The sequence below is a fragment of the Schistocerca gregaria genome, chromosome 4 (genome assembly GCF_023897955.1).
Source record: "Schistocerca gregaria isolate iqSchGreg1 chromosome 4, iqSchGreg1.2, whole genome shotgun sequence".
Lineage (NCBI taxonomy): Eukaryota > Metazoa > Arthropoda > Insecta > Orthoptera > Acrididae > Schistocerca > Schistocerca gregaria.
The window spans coordinates 56,292,946-56,310,030 of NC_064923.1; the positions used below are offsets into that span (position 1 = coordinate 56,292,946).

The 17,085-nt window shown below is 43.7% G+C and overlaps 1 protein-coding gene across 1 annotated transcript in view; it reads left to right on the forward strand.

Moving 5' to 3' along the window:
* The window catches only part of LOC126267230 (atrial natriuretic peptide receptor 1-like), a 534,344-nt gene that overhangs the window by 363,766 nt on the left and 153,493 nt on the right, over positions 1 to 17,085 (forward strand). Inside the window, exon 4 of the mRNA XM_049972212.1 lies at positions 16,092 to 16,248. Coding sequence (XP_049828169.1) covers positions 16,092 to 16,248 — 157 coding nt within the window. The remainder of the gene's footprint in view (positions 1 to 16,091; positions 16,249 to 17,085) is intronic.

Consider the following 17,085-nt stretch of genomic DNA (forward strand, 5'->3'; position numbering starts at 1 on the left):
GACATGAAGCCAGTAGTGTTCAATTGCAATGCAATTTCTGTGTCGCATTGTCATTGTGTAGTTGCGAGGGTCATAGTAAACGGGCAGTTTTGCATCGGATACTAGCTACTGGACTCCCTAGAGAGGTTCCATGCGCTGACCACAGTCGCGCCCATGTTATAGCTGTACAGCATAATGACTGCGACAGCTGCCTTGACGCTTGCCCGGAGGCTGATCAGAAAGCCTCCCCGGTGCGTCTGACAAACCGGTTTCAGGCACTGTCTCTGGCTGAGCCAGATGCAGCTGCCTGCCCTGTTTCAGAGCATCATTCTCAGCCTTCAAGGTCCGGGCAATCGCAGAGGGTGGGCTTACTGGTAGTTGGGAGCTCCAATGTTAGGCGCGTAATGGGGCCCCTTAGGGATACGGCGGCTAAGGAGGGGAAGAAATCCAGTGTGCACTCCGTGTGCATTCCGGGAGGAGTCATTCCTGATGTGGAAAGGGTCCTTCCGGATGCCATGAAGAGCACAGGGTGCAGCCAGCTGCTATCTGATTTGGTGAAGGCTACCGGTCTTGCTTACGAGATGAAGGCAGAGCTCACCATCTGCAGCATCGTTGACAGAACCGACTGCGGACCTTTGGTGCAGAGCCGGGTGGAGGGTCTGAATCAGAGGCTCAGACGGTTTTGCGACCGTATTGGCTGCAGATTCCTTGACTTGCGCCATAGGGTGGTGGGGTTTCGGGTTCCGCTGAATAGGTCAGGAGTTCACTACACTCAGCTGGCGGCTACACGGGTAGCGGAGGCTGTGTGGCGTGGACTGGGCGGTTTTTTTAGGTTAGAAGGCCTCGGGAAAGTGCGGGATGGGCTGCAATGTCAAAGGGTACTTGGCAATTACAGGACGTGCTTGGATCAAGGAACAGTCGGAATTATAGTTGTAAATTGTTGTAGTTGCGCTGGAAAAGTCCCTGAGCTTCAAGCGCTAATAGAAAGCACAGAAGCTGATATCGTTATATGTACAGAAAGCTGGCTAAAGCCTGAAATAAGTTCTGCAGAAATTTTTACGAAGTCTCAGACGGTGTTAAGGAAAGATAGATTAGGCAGAATTGGTGGTGGAGTGTTTGTGTCTGTCAGTAGTGGTTTATCTTGTAGTGAAGTCGAAGTAGATACTCCGTGCGAATTGGTATGGGTGGAGGTTATACTTAACAGCCGAATTAAGTTAATAATTGGCTCCTTCTACCGACCCCCAGACTCCGATGATACAGTTGCGGAACAGTTCAGAGAAAGTTTTAGTCTCGTAACAAATAAATACCCCACTCATACGGTTATAGTCGGTGGGGACTTCAACCTACTCTCGGTATGTTGGCAAAAATACTTGTTCAAAACCGGTGGTAGGCAGAAAACGTCTTCCGAGATTGTCCTAAATGCTTTCTCCGAAAATTATTTCGAGCAGTTAGTCCACGAACCCACGCGAATTGTAAATGGTTGCGAAAACACACTTGACCTCTTAGCCACAAACAATCCAGAGCTGATAGAGAGCATCATGACTGATACAGGGATTAGTGATCACAAGGTCACTGTAGCTAGGCTCAATACCATTTCTTCCAAATCCATCAGAAACAAACGCAAAATAATTTTATTTAAAAAAGCGGATAAAGTGCCACTAGAAGCCTTCCTAAAAGACAACTTCCATTCCTTCCGAACTGACTATGCGAATGTAGACGAGATGTGGCTCAAATTCAAAGATATAGTAGCAACAGCAATTGAGATATTCATACCGCATAAATTGGTAAGAGATGGAACGGATCCCCCGTGGTACACAAAAAAGGTCCGAACGCTGTTGCAGAGGCAACGGAAAAAGCATGCGAAGTTCAGAAGAACGCGAAATCCCGAAGATGGGCTAAAATTTACAGACGCGCAAAATTTGGCACGTACTTCGATGCGAGATGCCTTTAATAGGTTCCAAAACGAAACATTGTCTCGAAATTTGGTAGAAAATCCGAATAAATTCTGGTCGTATGTAAAGTACACAAGCGGCAAGACGCAGTCAATACCTTCGCTGCGCAGTGCCGATGGTACTGTTACCGACGACTGTGCCGCTAAAGCGGAGTTACTGAACGCAGTTTTCCGAAATTCCTTCACCAGGGAAGACGAATGGAATATTCCAGAATTTGAAACACGAACATCTGCTAGCAAGAGTTTCTTAGAAGTAGATACCTTAGGGGTTGCGAAGCAACTCAAATCGCTTGATACGGGCAAGTCTTCAGGTCCAGATTGTATACAGATTAGGTTCCTTTCAGATTACGCTGATACTATAGCTCCCTACTTAGCACTCATATACAACCGCTCGCTCACCGATAGATCTGTACCTACAGATTGGAAAATTGGGCAGGTCGCACCAGTGTTCAAGAAGGGTAGTAGGAGTAATCCATTTAACTACAGACCTATATCATTGACGTCTGTGTGCAGTAGGGTTTTGGAGCATATACTGTATTCAAACATTATGAATCACCTCGAAGGGAACGATCTATTGACACGTAATCAGCATGGCTTCAGAAAACATCGCTCTTGTGCAACGCAGCTAGCTCTTTATTCGCACGAAGTAATGGCCGCTATCGACAGGGGATCTCAAGTTGATTCCGTATTTCTAGATTTCCGGAAAGCTTTTGACACCGTTCCTCATAAGCGACTTCTAATCAAGCTGCGGAGCTATGGGGTATCGTCTCAGTTGTGCGACTGGATTCGTGATTTCCTGTCAGGAAGGTCGCAGTTCGTAGTAATAGACGGCAAATCAGCGAGTAAAACTGAAGTGATTTCAGGTGTTCCCCAGGGAAGCGTCCTGGGACCTCTACTGTTCCTGATCTATATAAATGACCTGGGCGACAATCTGAGCAGTTCTCTTAGACTGTTCGCAGATGATGCTGTAATTTACCGTCTAGTAAGGTCATCCGAAGACCAATATCAGCTGCAAAGCGATTTAGAAAAGATTGCTGTATGGTGTGTCAGGTGGCAGTTGACGCTAAATAACGAAAAGTGTGAGATGATCCACATGAGTTCCAAAAGAAATCCGTTGGAATTCGATTACTCGATAAATAGTACAATTCTCAAGGCTGTCAATTCAACTAAGTACCTGGGTGTTAAAATTACGAACAACTTCAGTTGGAAGGACCACATAGATAATATTGTCGGGAAGGCGACCCAAGGGTTGCTTTTCATTGGCAGGACACTTAGAAGATGCAACAAGTCCACTAAAGAGACAGCTTACACTACACTCGTTCGTCCTCTGTTAGAATATTGCTGCGCGGCGTGGGATCCTTACCAGGTGGGATTGACGGAGGACATCGAAAGGGTGCAAAAGAGGGCAGCTCGTTTTGTATTATCATGTTATAGGGGAGACAGTGTGGCAGATATGATACACGAGTTGGGATGGAAGTCATTACAGCATAGACGTTTTTCGTCGCGGCGAGACCTTTTTACGAAATTTCAGTCACCAACTTTCTCTTCCGAATGCGAAAATATTTTGTTGAGCCCAACCTACATAGGTAGGAATGATCATCAAAATAAAATAAGAGAAATCAGAGCTCGAACAGAAAGGTTTAGGTGTTCGTTTTTCCCGCTCGCTGTTCGGGAGTGGAATAGTAGGAAGATAGTATGATTGTGGTTCGATGAACCCTCTGCCAAGCACTTAAATGTGAATTGCAGAGTAGTCATGTAGATGTAGATGTAGATGAATGGCCCAGTATCTGCCTAATGGCAAGACACCTCCTGAGGGCACCATCCGTCTCTCAGAGAGAACTCTTCATGGAGCCTGTACTACTCAATTCCGATGCAATTTCTGTGTCAGTCATCGTCAGTGTAATGGCGTGAGTGTTGCAGGTAATGATCAGTGGCCCATCGGATACAAGCTACTGGACTTGCGGGAGATGTTGAAATGTAATGTACATAGTCGCGCCAGTCACATAGATAAACATTTGCAGGATGAGTCCGACATAGTCCTCAAGGCTTCTGCAATAGCCGTGGACCTGCCCACCGACGAGACAACTCCTGAGGGCGGCATTAGTCTTTTGGAAAGATGTCAATATGCAGCCTGTAATACTGAACCGTGACGCAGTTTCTGGGTTGCATGGTCTATATGGTGGTGCGAGTGTTACAGTAAACCTGCAGTGTTGCGTCGGATAAAATGTACTGGCATTGTCCTCGAGGCTTATGCAACAGTTCATCACCCGCCTAATGGTTGGGTAACTCCTGATAGCGGCAATCGTATCTTGGAGAGAAGTCGGCATGCAGCCTTTAGTATTCAATCGTGATGCAATTTATGTGATGCATCATCAATGTGAAGGTGTTCGGGTTACAGTAAACAGGCAGTGGTTCATCACATACAAGGTAGTGGACTTCCAGGTGAGGTTCCACACGGAGTCCGTAGCCATATCAGTACCATACATGTACACTAGCAGAACGACTGTGACAATGTCTTCGAAGTGCATGCAATAGCCCAGCACCCGCCTATTAGCGAGACAACACGTGAGAGCAGCATTATTCTCTTGGAGAGAAGTTGGTATGGGGTCCGTAGTATTCAATCTGTGTAACATCGCCAGTGTGACGGTGCGAGGGTTACGACGGAAACCATTTAAAGGGGCAGCGAGAGGAAGGTCAGCGACCCTGGGCCAGGTGATTCAGGCCGGAGGACCGCGTGTAGCGGCACATCTGCACAAGGGACAGAGAAAAAGCTTTACAAAGCTGCATTTCGGAATTCCAACGGGATACGAACAAAAGCCAGTGACGCATTTCGACCAGCGAGTGCGACACACGGAACGGTCAGTGTACTTTAGGCATCTAAAACGGGCACTAAATATCCAATTGGCGGAAATGCACTAGGAAGGAGAAAAATACTGAAGTTTCGACACATTTTGATACAAGGGACATTGCGACTGGTGGAGAGAATTTCTACAAAATAAGAGGAACGCATCTATTGGTCGAAAAAATCTATGACGAACTCAAGTGGAGAGAGGCAGTTCTGCCATGAGTAGGACAAGAGAAAAATATACATGGGACTCTTCTCTAAACTGGCGTCAAGTGCAGAACGGAGCACTTAAAGCTCTGTACAACGCAGACAAGGAATTTGTGTGGACACTGCGTTCACAACAGCTGCACTTCAGCTAGAAATTAGCTATAGTAACGTTTAGCTCCAACTGTGGAGAAACGAATAAGCCAAATTAGTTAATTGTTCTTTCGAGAACTGAGAGAACTCTGTAATATGCACGCTGCTCCAACCATGCACGAGTATACTGCCACATGAGACTAGGGCTGAGTGTATGTTTTCTTGCATATAGAGAAACGTAGGGAAAGTTTCTGCTGGTAAGTTCAGCAAAGGCCAGATTAGTTTTTTTAGGAATTTCAGTGGGAGAGAGCGTCCTTGTAGTCGGCAGCACGTGTCAACGTAAGGTAAATACTGCGTGCAGAGGTGTAAACTTTGTTGGTTCAACAGCTTGCCTCCACTGTAAACTCGAGCGTCCTTGGGTAATCTTGCGCTCAAATTTGTCTCTTAAGTAACCATCCACCTTAGAACTGATTGTCATCCTAAATAGTACCGAACTTTGAACTGGAATCAGTCGATTTTCGTAGTACTGAGCAACATCATACGTATGTGAAGGAAAAATTTTCTAAAGAAACTTCCAATTAAACTTACATAATATTGTGTCTAGGATTAATTTTCTTTCAGAGAGTTAATATTTAACATTGTTCTGTATAAAATTGCGACATTAAACTTGTCATTTCAACTCACACAGTTGTTCTCAATTCAAGAATAAGCAAAACCGCACCTTACAATGTACAATAGCAGAATGACTCCAACAATGTCCTCAAGGCTTATGCAATAGCTCTGTCTAATGACGAGACCATTCTTGAGGGTGGCATTAGCCTTTTGGGGAGAAGCCGGCATGGACGTGTAGTATTCATTCGCGATGCAATTTCTATGTCGCATCTTAAACATTAGGGGCGAGATTTATAGGAAGTGGGCAGTGGTGCATCGGATACTAGCTACGGGCTCCCATGAGAGATCACATGTGGTGGCCGTAGGAACACGGGTATCATAGAGGTACAGTATCTGCATGAATTAGATGATGTCCTCGAGGCTTATACAACAGCTCAGCACCCGCGTAATGGCAGGGTAATTTCTGATGGCGTGAATAGTCTCTTGTATAGAAGGTGACATGTAGCCTGTAGTATTCAATTGTGATTGAATTTCTATCTCGCATACTCAATGTGAAGGTGCGAGTGTTGTAGTAAATGGGCGATGGTGTCCCATCGTCAATTTGAGGGCGCAAGGGTTACAGGAAATGGACACTAGTGCATCGGATACAGGCTACTGGACTCCCAAGAGATATTCCATGCAGTGACCATAGTTGCTATAGTACCATAGATTTACAATAGCAGAATGACTCCAACTATATCCTCAACGCTTATGCAATAGACCAGCACCCATCTAATCGCGAGACAAGTCCTGAGGGTGGCATTAGTTCTTGGAGAGAAGTCAGCGTGGAGCCTGTAGTATTATATTGCAGTGCTGTTTCTGTGCCGCATCATCAGTATGAGGGTTCGATGGTTACAGTAAGTGGGCAGTGGTGCATCCGATACATGCTACTGTACTCCCATGAGATTTTACATGTGGTGACCATAACTGCACATTTATCATAGATGTACACTATCAGCATGAGTCCAACACTGTCCTCGAGTCCTATGCACTAGCCTAGCTCCCGCCAATGACGAGACAGGTGCTAAGAGCAGCATTAGTCTGTTGGAGAGAAGTCGGAATGGACTCTGTGGTAATATAGCGTGATGTCAGCTGTGTAATGATTACATTTAGAATGTAAAGTGAGTAGTTGATAGAGCTATAGTTAGTTTATTGAAAGAAATGAAGAAATAAATATCTTATTATCTCATGTTGTTCCTCAAGCAGTTAATGAAAATTTAAGACAAACTTGTACTCTTTTAAAGTTATTTGTCAATGTTTATGAATATACTTATTGTGTAATTGGAATGCAACTGTATAGAATTGAAGACAGACATCCCAATTATAAAGAAGAGTTATGACTTCATTACAACACTAATTCAGGAAATGTTTGTCAACAAGTGAAAAAATCTTTAAGATCTATTGATTAGCATAATTTTTCCTATATTTTAAATGATTACACTGAAAAATGATTAATGATTAAATGACACTTCATCTAAATTGAGTGAATATTCTTTTAACAACATTTCTACAATGTGAACAAATTTCCATTGTGTTAACCATTTGTCAACACACTCTTTATGGAAAATATGGCTACAGCTTGTTTTTATAAACTGATAATTTTCAATACTTATTCATACAGAACAATCACAACCTTAATGAACCTTGATTATATTTTGGAATATAAAACAGAAAATTCAACAAATATTCTTTTTCATTAATGAGACCTGTTCCAAGTACATCTACTTCAGCTATTACGCCTTTAAGGAATATAATTCAGTATAACACGTTAAACGCGGTATTCCCCAGAGTGCTATATTAAAGAATTAGGCTGTGTGCCGGCCCTGGGTTTCACCCTCTCCTTCTCTACAACCTAAATGTGATTCCAAGCTATACACATACCCATCACAGTAACATGCACTGAAGGTCGTATCCAGAAACATATATTAAAACAATTTTTTTCTCACTTATGTCGGCATACACTCTGACTTTAGGGCTCCTCCCTGAGAATTTTAAACCTGACAGCGAATCAGCGACTTCCCTCGACAACGGTTCAAGAGGCAGGATAACAAAGACGTAGAGAGCAGACGGCTCTGAGGCACTCACGGACGGGAACAACCAGCGTCGTCAGCCGTCCATTGACCACAACTGATACTGCAATGTTCTTATACAAGTTAGAGCGAACAACACATGCAGTATCGTTAAAGCCAAAACCTCCAGCGATATACGCTTCACTAACGTGATCAAATGCCTTAGAAAATTGTAAGAACGGAAAAACCCCAATAAATAGATGTAACAGCCGCCACCGAAACCACATTCCTATATGCTGCAATCTGAGACAAAACTGTGACGCCAGGGAGGCAACAGTGATGTTTATCAATCACACAACCAACGATTTTCTATTCAAAATTGTGCAGTATGTGAAAAAGAAAATCAGCCGCTGTTAAAGGGCTCTGATGCTTTGGAATGAGAACAGTTTCGCCGATCATGAAGCTTGCAGGGACAGCTTTGTCCCGAAAAATCTCGTTTACAATGGAAGTAAAAGTATAGCCCAGGAGACGCCAAATATGTAAATAATATTCTTTCTGGAGGCCCACCGAACCCGGAGATTCATCAGAGGGGTAATTAGCAATAACTGTGGTCATAAAAATTGCGAAATTGCCTCCCATCCTCCTGTGGAGGCTGAGAAGGCGGTGGATTCGTTCTGTCTCTGGCGTCGATCTTATGGAGTCGCGAGAGGGGTCAGGTGCGTCTGATCCGTCGCCCTCAGCGCCTCACCAGATATCGCAGTCTGACGAACAGCGACGCGCCCCTGTCTCTGTGTTGATCGCTGTCGAAGGCACGTCTGTTGCGCAGCCTTCGGAGCTTGTACTGCAAGAGTCGCCATAGGTTGTTTCAGTCTCGTCACCTGATGAGCCTGTTGTTCTGTCCCGTCTATCGTGCGTTACTTTTCTTCGTCCAGCGTAGACAAATTCAGGTCTTTTGCTTGAACACCCTACTGTTCCTGCTACTGAAGTGATTTTGTCACACAGCCAGCGTACACATCGTGTCCTACCGGATGGGGTGGCCTCGCACAAGAAACCACGGCGTAAGGATTCCGCAAGGCGTGGGAATAGACCCAATTCCACGGACTCGGGAGTGGATTGATGGCATAGATGGGCTTCCTTTTTGTCCCACATTGGTATATGACTAAGGCAAACACTTTTGTTAGTTTGAATGCCAGTCACGTTGAATCTGAGTTTCGTCTCGCTTCTCTTTCTAGTACAGGAAGTATTGTTTACCACCTTTTCTCTCCACAGGTTTCAGACCTCTTTCAATGTGGCGCCTGAAAATTCGACTGGTACTGCCCTACTTTATCGTGAATGTATTCCCCTCACTGACACTGAAGTTATTACAAAAAAATTAACATTCAGTCATTACGGTCGCTCTGAACTTTTGCTACGATATTTGTTAAGACACGTCAGCAAACTTATTCTGTTTACTTACTCCGTGCGTAACTATTCCGATAAACCTGTTTGAGAAACTCGACCACAATCTGCTTTCCGTATACTTTCGCATCTACGTTTTATCACTACAGCAGCACCTATAATATATTTTTGTATTTTCATCTGTTTATGTATGTTTTGTGGGTGTGTCAAACTGATTATTTCCGTAGGGTGTAAGAATAAATAGTACTCGTCTGATATTTTCGTTAGTCCATTCGTTCAGATTGGAAGATTTCGACATTTGACAGAAGGGTGTGGCTGCAGAAGACATATCTAGTGAGGAAGCGGTGTTGTGTCCACGTTGTGTAACGACGTGAGAAATTACATATTTACTGCAGTACATTATGAAATATATAGTATGAGGAGGACTCTGGTTTTCCTCGCACTTGTTAATTACAAAAATGGTTTAAATGGCTCTACGCACAATGAGAGTTAATATCGGAGGTCATCAGTCCCCTAGACTTAGAACTACTTAAATCTAACTAACCTAAGGACATCACACACATCTATGCCCGAGGCAGGATTCGAAACTGCACAGTTCCGGACTGAAGCGCCTAGAACCGCTCGGCCACAGCCGCCGGCTGTTAATTACAACCGGAGCTACAGTAGAGCACATAAAAACATTTATACAGATTCCAAAAACGTTTACAAAACTGTCTTAACCTATCTGCAAACAGACGTCGCTGTTAATCAGTGAGAAGGTGGAGTAGTTAGGACTCTTTTACGCATTTCGCACCGAAATGGGTACGTACAATCTTCTTAGTACACCAGGCACCAGCAAAATGTGAGGCACACAATGTTAAACTTGCTGCTGTTCTGTGCCGTTATACCAGCTCACTATGGACCGTTAGTGTTACGTGCATGTGCATAGCTTCACTATCACAGTTTAAACTCGTCATATCACCTTCATATATCTCCTCCAGATGCATACGATTGTACAAACGAATATGAAACCTAATTCTAACTATACTGTTCGTGGAGAGATAGTTTTCTCTTACCCAAATACGTTTGCAGTATTTACAGAATCTGTTGCACGAATTTCTGTGCTACCCGAATGTCAGAGTGATTTCATAACATTTGTGGAGACGTTTCTTCACATTAATATGAGAATAAAATTGAAGGGATATTCTATAATGAGACAGATGGATAAGGCAGGACCGCTGAGAATATCACTTACTGTCGCAGAAATCAGTTAATCTGTAACCAAGACATTGCCTAACAGAATGGCGTATATTTTTGGATTTGCTCTGTAGACGATAATCCGCGGAGATGAACGCTGACTACCATTCAGTGCTAGGACCAGTGTTCTGTGGGGCACATAGTCAAGGTGATCCTTCTTCACTGCCTCCCATCTTGAAGACGAGTGCTGCAGCTTAGGCGAAATACATGTAACGTTTATGAGTTGGGTGTATACATACTTTTACGAAATTTTTGGGGGTACTGCGGAGGGAATGAGGTTCTTCACACCAAAACAAGAAATAAGTCCATGCAAACATGCATCCGAAATTTTTTGGTTATCTAGTGAAATTCTGAGTTTCCGAAATACGCTCTGTTTGCCTGTGCTGACTCTTGTACCCACCGGGCCCTTTCACTCTAGGGAGGTGTAGAATAGCTTCGCAGGTTTCCATTAGTCACTGCATTAGGAGTTTCTGTTACATAGATCTACTGATTTGAGTGAGCTCACAGACATTAAGCATAGTCTGAGATCGAGGAGACGTGCAAGCCGCGGAACCAGTCCTCTACTTTACGTAATTTTCTGAGCAGAGTCAGATAGCAACAGAACTGAACTTGTGTTTATTCAGCTTCATGTTGTGGTGACAACGTGGCTAGATATATTTAAAAATCAACTTTCACAAGCATAGAACAATAGGGTGTCGATTTGTGTCCGCCAGTAAGACGTTTACTTTACCGAGGGTGGCAGTAATCGACGTTTACTTTACTGAGGGTGGCAGTAATCGCGTTAAGTCGCACTTTTGCCGGATCACACAGGCGACAACACTGGACGTTGTTTAGATTTCAAAAATAGGATAGGTCACTTTGTGAATGAATTGTGCTGCTAGTTAGGTCAGGCAGTTATTGTTCCAGTAATTTGCAGTGGCGATGGAGATAACAACAACAACAACAACAACAACTTGGACTTCCGTTGGGTACCTGATACCACTTTAATCGAATCCATGAGGTGGCGGCGCTATCTGGTAACTGAGACCGGCCGTGGTTGAGCTACTAATTACCTCTGCGAGAGCGGTTGCCCTTCTCCGTTACGCTAAATGGAAGCATTAGTTTAGCAATCCGGCGCCCACAGTTAATTCATTTATATGGCGTAATCGGCCGTGCAGCTTCTGGAATGCTGGCCGCGGCAGTGTTGTGTGTGTGTGTGGGGGGGGGGGGGGGGGGAGGTGATTGGGTGGTCTGGGCGCCAGAACTGCCGGCCAGAGGCGCCGGACGCCGGCGGTGGCAATTACAGGAGTGGCCGCAGGGAGCTGGGACACGGGAGGCGGCTGCGGGCGAGCCGGCCCTTTCATCTGGCGCCTGCTCTGCTCGCAGCCCCGGCACCGAGCACAGTACTGTGTCACAGAGCCGTCCCCTGAGAGTACGGCTGCGTCGCTCCAGACAACATAAACCCGCTTCCATTCACAGGATCACTGTCTCGTCGGATGAGTCCAGTTTGAATGGCCAGGTCGCCATTATACTGATCGCTCGTGTGTTCATCAGTGTTGATGAGAGACATGTGGTAGTGTTGGGTTGTAGATAACGGTGGCCTTGTGGGAAATGCCCCCTCCCTACGCAGTGTATGAGACGAAGTGGTATTTAGAATTTTCCGAAAACTTAATTTTCAACGTATATGGTTAATGCTACGTATCTACCAGTACGTTTTTCTTGAACCAGGGTGTGAAGTGGCTGCGAGCTGCGTAATTAAGTTGGTTGTTGGCGAGTTTGTGATTTCCATGAGTTTTCGGTATTACCATGGTTGACCTAAAAGACCAGTGTGTCTGATTTATTTTAAACTTGAGAAAACCGTTGCAATAACGATCAAATATTAAAGCAGCCTTTTGAAGACAAGACTTTGTCACATTCGGTCTTACCTTCAATATAAGCGTTTGAAAGACAGGCTAACATCGGCAGATGATAACAGTCATTCCGATCAGCTAGCGACTTGAATCAAACCAGGAAATATTCATAAAGTGAGGGATCTAATTCTGAAACATAGCAGGCAAATTATTCAAGACATCTGCTACAACCTGGGAATAAACCACTGGCATGTTTAGAAGTATTAGGGGATGCCAATACTACGACTGCTTCAAGAGGAACATAAGCAACGTCTTATCGAAACTCTAAGGTACTTAAACAACTGTTTCAACACTATTCAGATTTCTTTCAAAGGTCGTCATCACTGAAGAAAGTTGACTTTATAGCTATGGCCCTCGAAGTAAGTAACAATCGTGGCAACGGAAGAGTGCTTCTTCACCTCGGCCATAAAGGCTTCATTACTAAAGACTTACATTAAGCCCTTGTTAAATCTGTTTTTCGATTCTGACTGTTTATGTAAACTTCGTCCCTTCTGGTTAGATCATCGATAAAGAATTTGATCGAGCTATTCTAAGAGATTGGATAGAAAGCATGAACAGAAAATATCCACAGAAGTGATGTACGAACCACTTGACACCATAAGAGTCCACAGCAGCATACGACCTTCATTATATACGGAATTTTGACTGAAAACTATATGACACATGTTCACCATTCGCAACACGCAGAAGATTTAGCTCCGTGTCAGTTCTCCTTCTTCTAAACTTGAAGAGGGAAATATTTCATACAGTGCAGGAGATTCAAAGTGAATCGTAGAGGGTACGTTGGGATTGGTGTATTTTCTCTACAAATTGACAGATGGTCTTCCTTAGTCGAAGCGATGGAGGCCCCTTCTAACTAGTGGTAGTTGACTGTTTCTGTCGTATTGCAGGTGTGCCAGTAAATGAGAACAAATGCAAATTCCTCAACCTACGCGGCTTTGACGACGCTGTCCTTCCTTGGGTACGTTTTGTGGATCGGCATACATCTTTGAGGGTTGTCGCTGATCGTTGCCCACTGAAGATCGCGCCTTTGAATTGGAAGTCTCTCTGGGTGCCGTACTGGAACATTAACGACTCTCGCATACCACCATTTTGCAGGAAATCCGAATATTGGGATATCCATATCTGCATATCTTGTGTAACGCATATTATTTCGCGTATACATTTCCCCTTCCCAAGCTGTTACCGAGTAAATAGCTGCAACTGTCTTACCGATTTATACATTCTGTTATTGTATTCTAAAAGTGTCACTCTCAGAATTTTGGAAGAAAACCAGAGATACAAGGAAGGCAACTGTGAAGAAACCAAGAATAACAGAAGAAATACTTCAGTCGATCTATGAAAGAAGGAAGTACTAAACGGTTCAAGGAAATTCAGGAATACAAAAATACAAAACACTTAGGAATGGAATAAATCGGAAGTGCAGGAAAGCTAAGGCGAGATGGATACATAAAAAATTTGAGGAAATAGAAAAGGAAATGACTGTCGGATGCACTGACTCGGCATATAGAAATGTCAAAGCAATCTTTGAAATTTAAAGCAAGGGTGTTAATATTAAGAGTACAATGGGAATTCCGCTGTTAAATGCAGAGTAGAGAGCGGATAGGTGGAATGAATACATTGAAGGCCCTCGTGAAGGGGAAGACCTGTTTGATGACGTGATAGAAGGAGAAACAGGGGTCGATATAGAGGAGGTAAGGGATTCAGTATTACAATTAGAAATTAAAAGAGTTTTGGAAGACTTAAGGTCAAAAAAGGCGGAAGGCATAGATAACATTCCATCAGAATTTCTTCGATCATTGGGTTAAGTGGCAAGAAAACGACAATTCACGTTGGTGTGTAAACTGTATGAGACGGGCGATAGAGCACCAGACTTTCTACACAGTTCCGAAGACTCTAAGAGCTGATAAGTGCAAAAAGTATTGCACAATCAGCTTAAAAACTCATAGGTCCAAGTTTCTGACAAGAACAAGTTACAGAAGAACGGAAAAGAAAACGGTCGATGTTTTGGGTGGACGATGAGTTCGGCTTTAGGAAAGGTAAAGGCACCAGAGAGGCAAACCTGACGTTGCGGTTCATAACGGAACCACGACTAAAGGAAAATCAAAACAGGTTCATAGGATTTGTCTACCTGGACGTTTAACAACGTCAAGTGGTGCTAAATATTCGAATTTCATAGAAAAATAGGGATAAGCTATAGGGAGAGACGGGTAATGTGAGCCCACAAAACCCAAGACGGAACAAAAAGAGTGGAAGACCAAGAACGAAGCGTTCGGATTAAAAAGGTGTAAGACAGGGACGTTCTTTCGTTCCTGCTGTTTAATCTGTACATCGAAGAAGCAATTATGGAAATAAAAGTAAGTTTAAGAGTAGAAGAAAAATTCAAGTTGAAAGGATATGAATGATAAGATTCGCTGATGACACTGTCATCCTCAGTGAAAGTGAAGAAAAATTACAGGATCTGCTGACTGGAATGAGCAGTCTAATGAGTACTAAATATGGATTGAGGGTAAGACGGAGAAACATGAAAGTGATAAGAAGTAACAGAAATGAGTATGGTGGGCAACTCAACATTAGGCTTTGTGATCATGGAGTAGATGAAATAATACCTAGACAGCAAAATAGCCTATGACGGGTCGAGCAAGGAGAACATAAAGAGCAGACCATCACTGGCGAAAAGGGCATTCTTGGCAAAGAGAAGTCTTAATTTGGGGAAGGAATTTCTGAGAATGTATGTCTGGAGCACAGCATTGTATAGTAATGAAACACGGACTGTTCGGATTCCGGAACAGAAGAGATTCGAAGCATTTCTAAGTGATGAATGTTGAATGTTGAAAAATATGTGGTCTGGTAAGGTAAGGAATGGGGAGATTCTTGACAGAATAGGCGAGGAAAGGAATGTGTAGAAAACACTGTCAAGAAGAAGGGACAGGATGGTAGGACATCAGGAAATAACTTCCATGGTATTAGAGGGAGCTGCAGAGGATAAAAGACGTACAGGATGACAACCAACAAATAATTTTGGACGTAGCTTGCAAGTGCTGCTCAGAGATGAAGAGGTTGGCGCAGGAGAGGAATTTATTGTGGGCAGCATCAAACCAGTCATATGACTGATGATTGAAAAAAAAAGTTATCTCCAGGTTATCTTTTTAGAATGCACTACTATCTGTGCAGTTTTTACCACACAAATGACACCCTGCACAGCACAAAAGTACACTTTGTCATGCACCTGACGGTTACTCGTAAAGTGCAGCTCTAAATGCAAATTCAGCGAAAACTTAATTTCGCCATTTGAGATGTAAAATGTTTTCCAGGATAACGTGATAGTTTCACAAACACCGATCTTGGTCTTATAATATTTCCTTGACATTATGGAAAGGCAGGAGGAAGTGTAAGAGCGAAACAAATAACACTTTCCCTTTCCCTGGATGCCACTCTCAAAATGGCAGTGATCAGCTGCCGAAGCAGTCACAAGAAAGTGCCAGAGTTTGAAGCTCTCCTAAGTCCGTTGGAGATCCCATATTACAAGGTTCATGAAACTGGCTAATACCCAAAATTGTCAGCAATGAGATTCTCGTGTTGTATTTGTAGAGGACTTCCAAGCCTTGACTTCAGAAATCGGGTCGTTGGGAACGCACATTGCTGTAGTCAGGCAGAGATGAAGAGATTTCCACGGGTATACTAGCGTGTAGAGGTGCCCCAAGCCAGTGTCCAGTTGCTGCAGCAACAACAACCACGCCTTCTATTTAATAGTTTCTTTTATGCAGTGTGTATTCTGTGTTTTTTGAGCAGCAGGCAGTGTGTGCAAGTAGCGCGTCGGCGCTGGGTTGTTGCAGGGTATCTTCCGGGAGAAGACGCAGTACTCGACGCTGACGCGCATGTCGTACTGCCAGTGCCGGCTGAAGCTGGTGTTCGCCAGCATCTTCCGCCAGTTCGGCTGGCGCCACGTCGCTCTGCTGCTCGACCGGTCCGACCTCTTCTCGCTCACCGTGGGTAAGCGTCTTATTCTGTGTAGCTCCGTTTAAGTGCCAAGGAATATATTCTCTCTCTCAAGAGTATTATCAATGCACCTTCCATTTCATGGAAAAGTTAATGTGGATTAAAACAATTACTATTGCTGCTTGTTTTGTCATATTGTACATTCACGCAAGATATCAACAACACGGAACAAGACTGATGGAGTTTCATTTGTTCATTTGGCAGTTTTTGTTAGTATCACTTGTGATCAAAATCGCCAGGGATTAGCTACAGGGAGCCAAATGTCGTCTACTACTTTTACTCTAGGTATAAAAGTAGAAAGACATGAAATCGAGGGAGTAGTTGGTAAGGGAGTGAGACAGGGTAATAGTGAAGTGCCATTCATTCTGCATGTAAAGCAAGTAGTAAAGGAAACTGAAGAAAAATTTTAAAAGCGTATTCTAATTCAAGAAGAAGAAACGCCTTAAAGTTTGCCGATGACTCTGAAATTCTGTCAGTGACGGCAAAGAATTCTTAAGATAACTTGAACGAAATGGAAGTCAAAAGAAGAACATCGGCGAAAGTAATCCACATCAAAAACAGTTTTGCATCATCTCGCTCCCGAAAGTTCCGGAACTTGTACAGAAAATTGAAATAGAGATCAACATAAACACCAATTCAACCCATTTTATTGCTCATGAAGACCCGACATTGCATTTTGTACCACCATACGGCGAGGCCTTCAGACGTGATGGTCCAGATTCCTGTACACACCGGTACATCTAATACCCAGTAGCACGTCCTCTTGCATTGATGCATGCGTGTATCCGTCGTGGCATACTATCCATAAGTTCATCGAGGCACTGTTGGTCC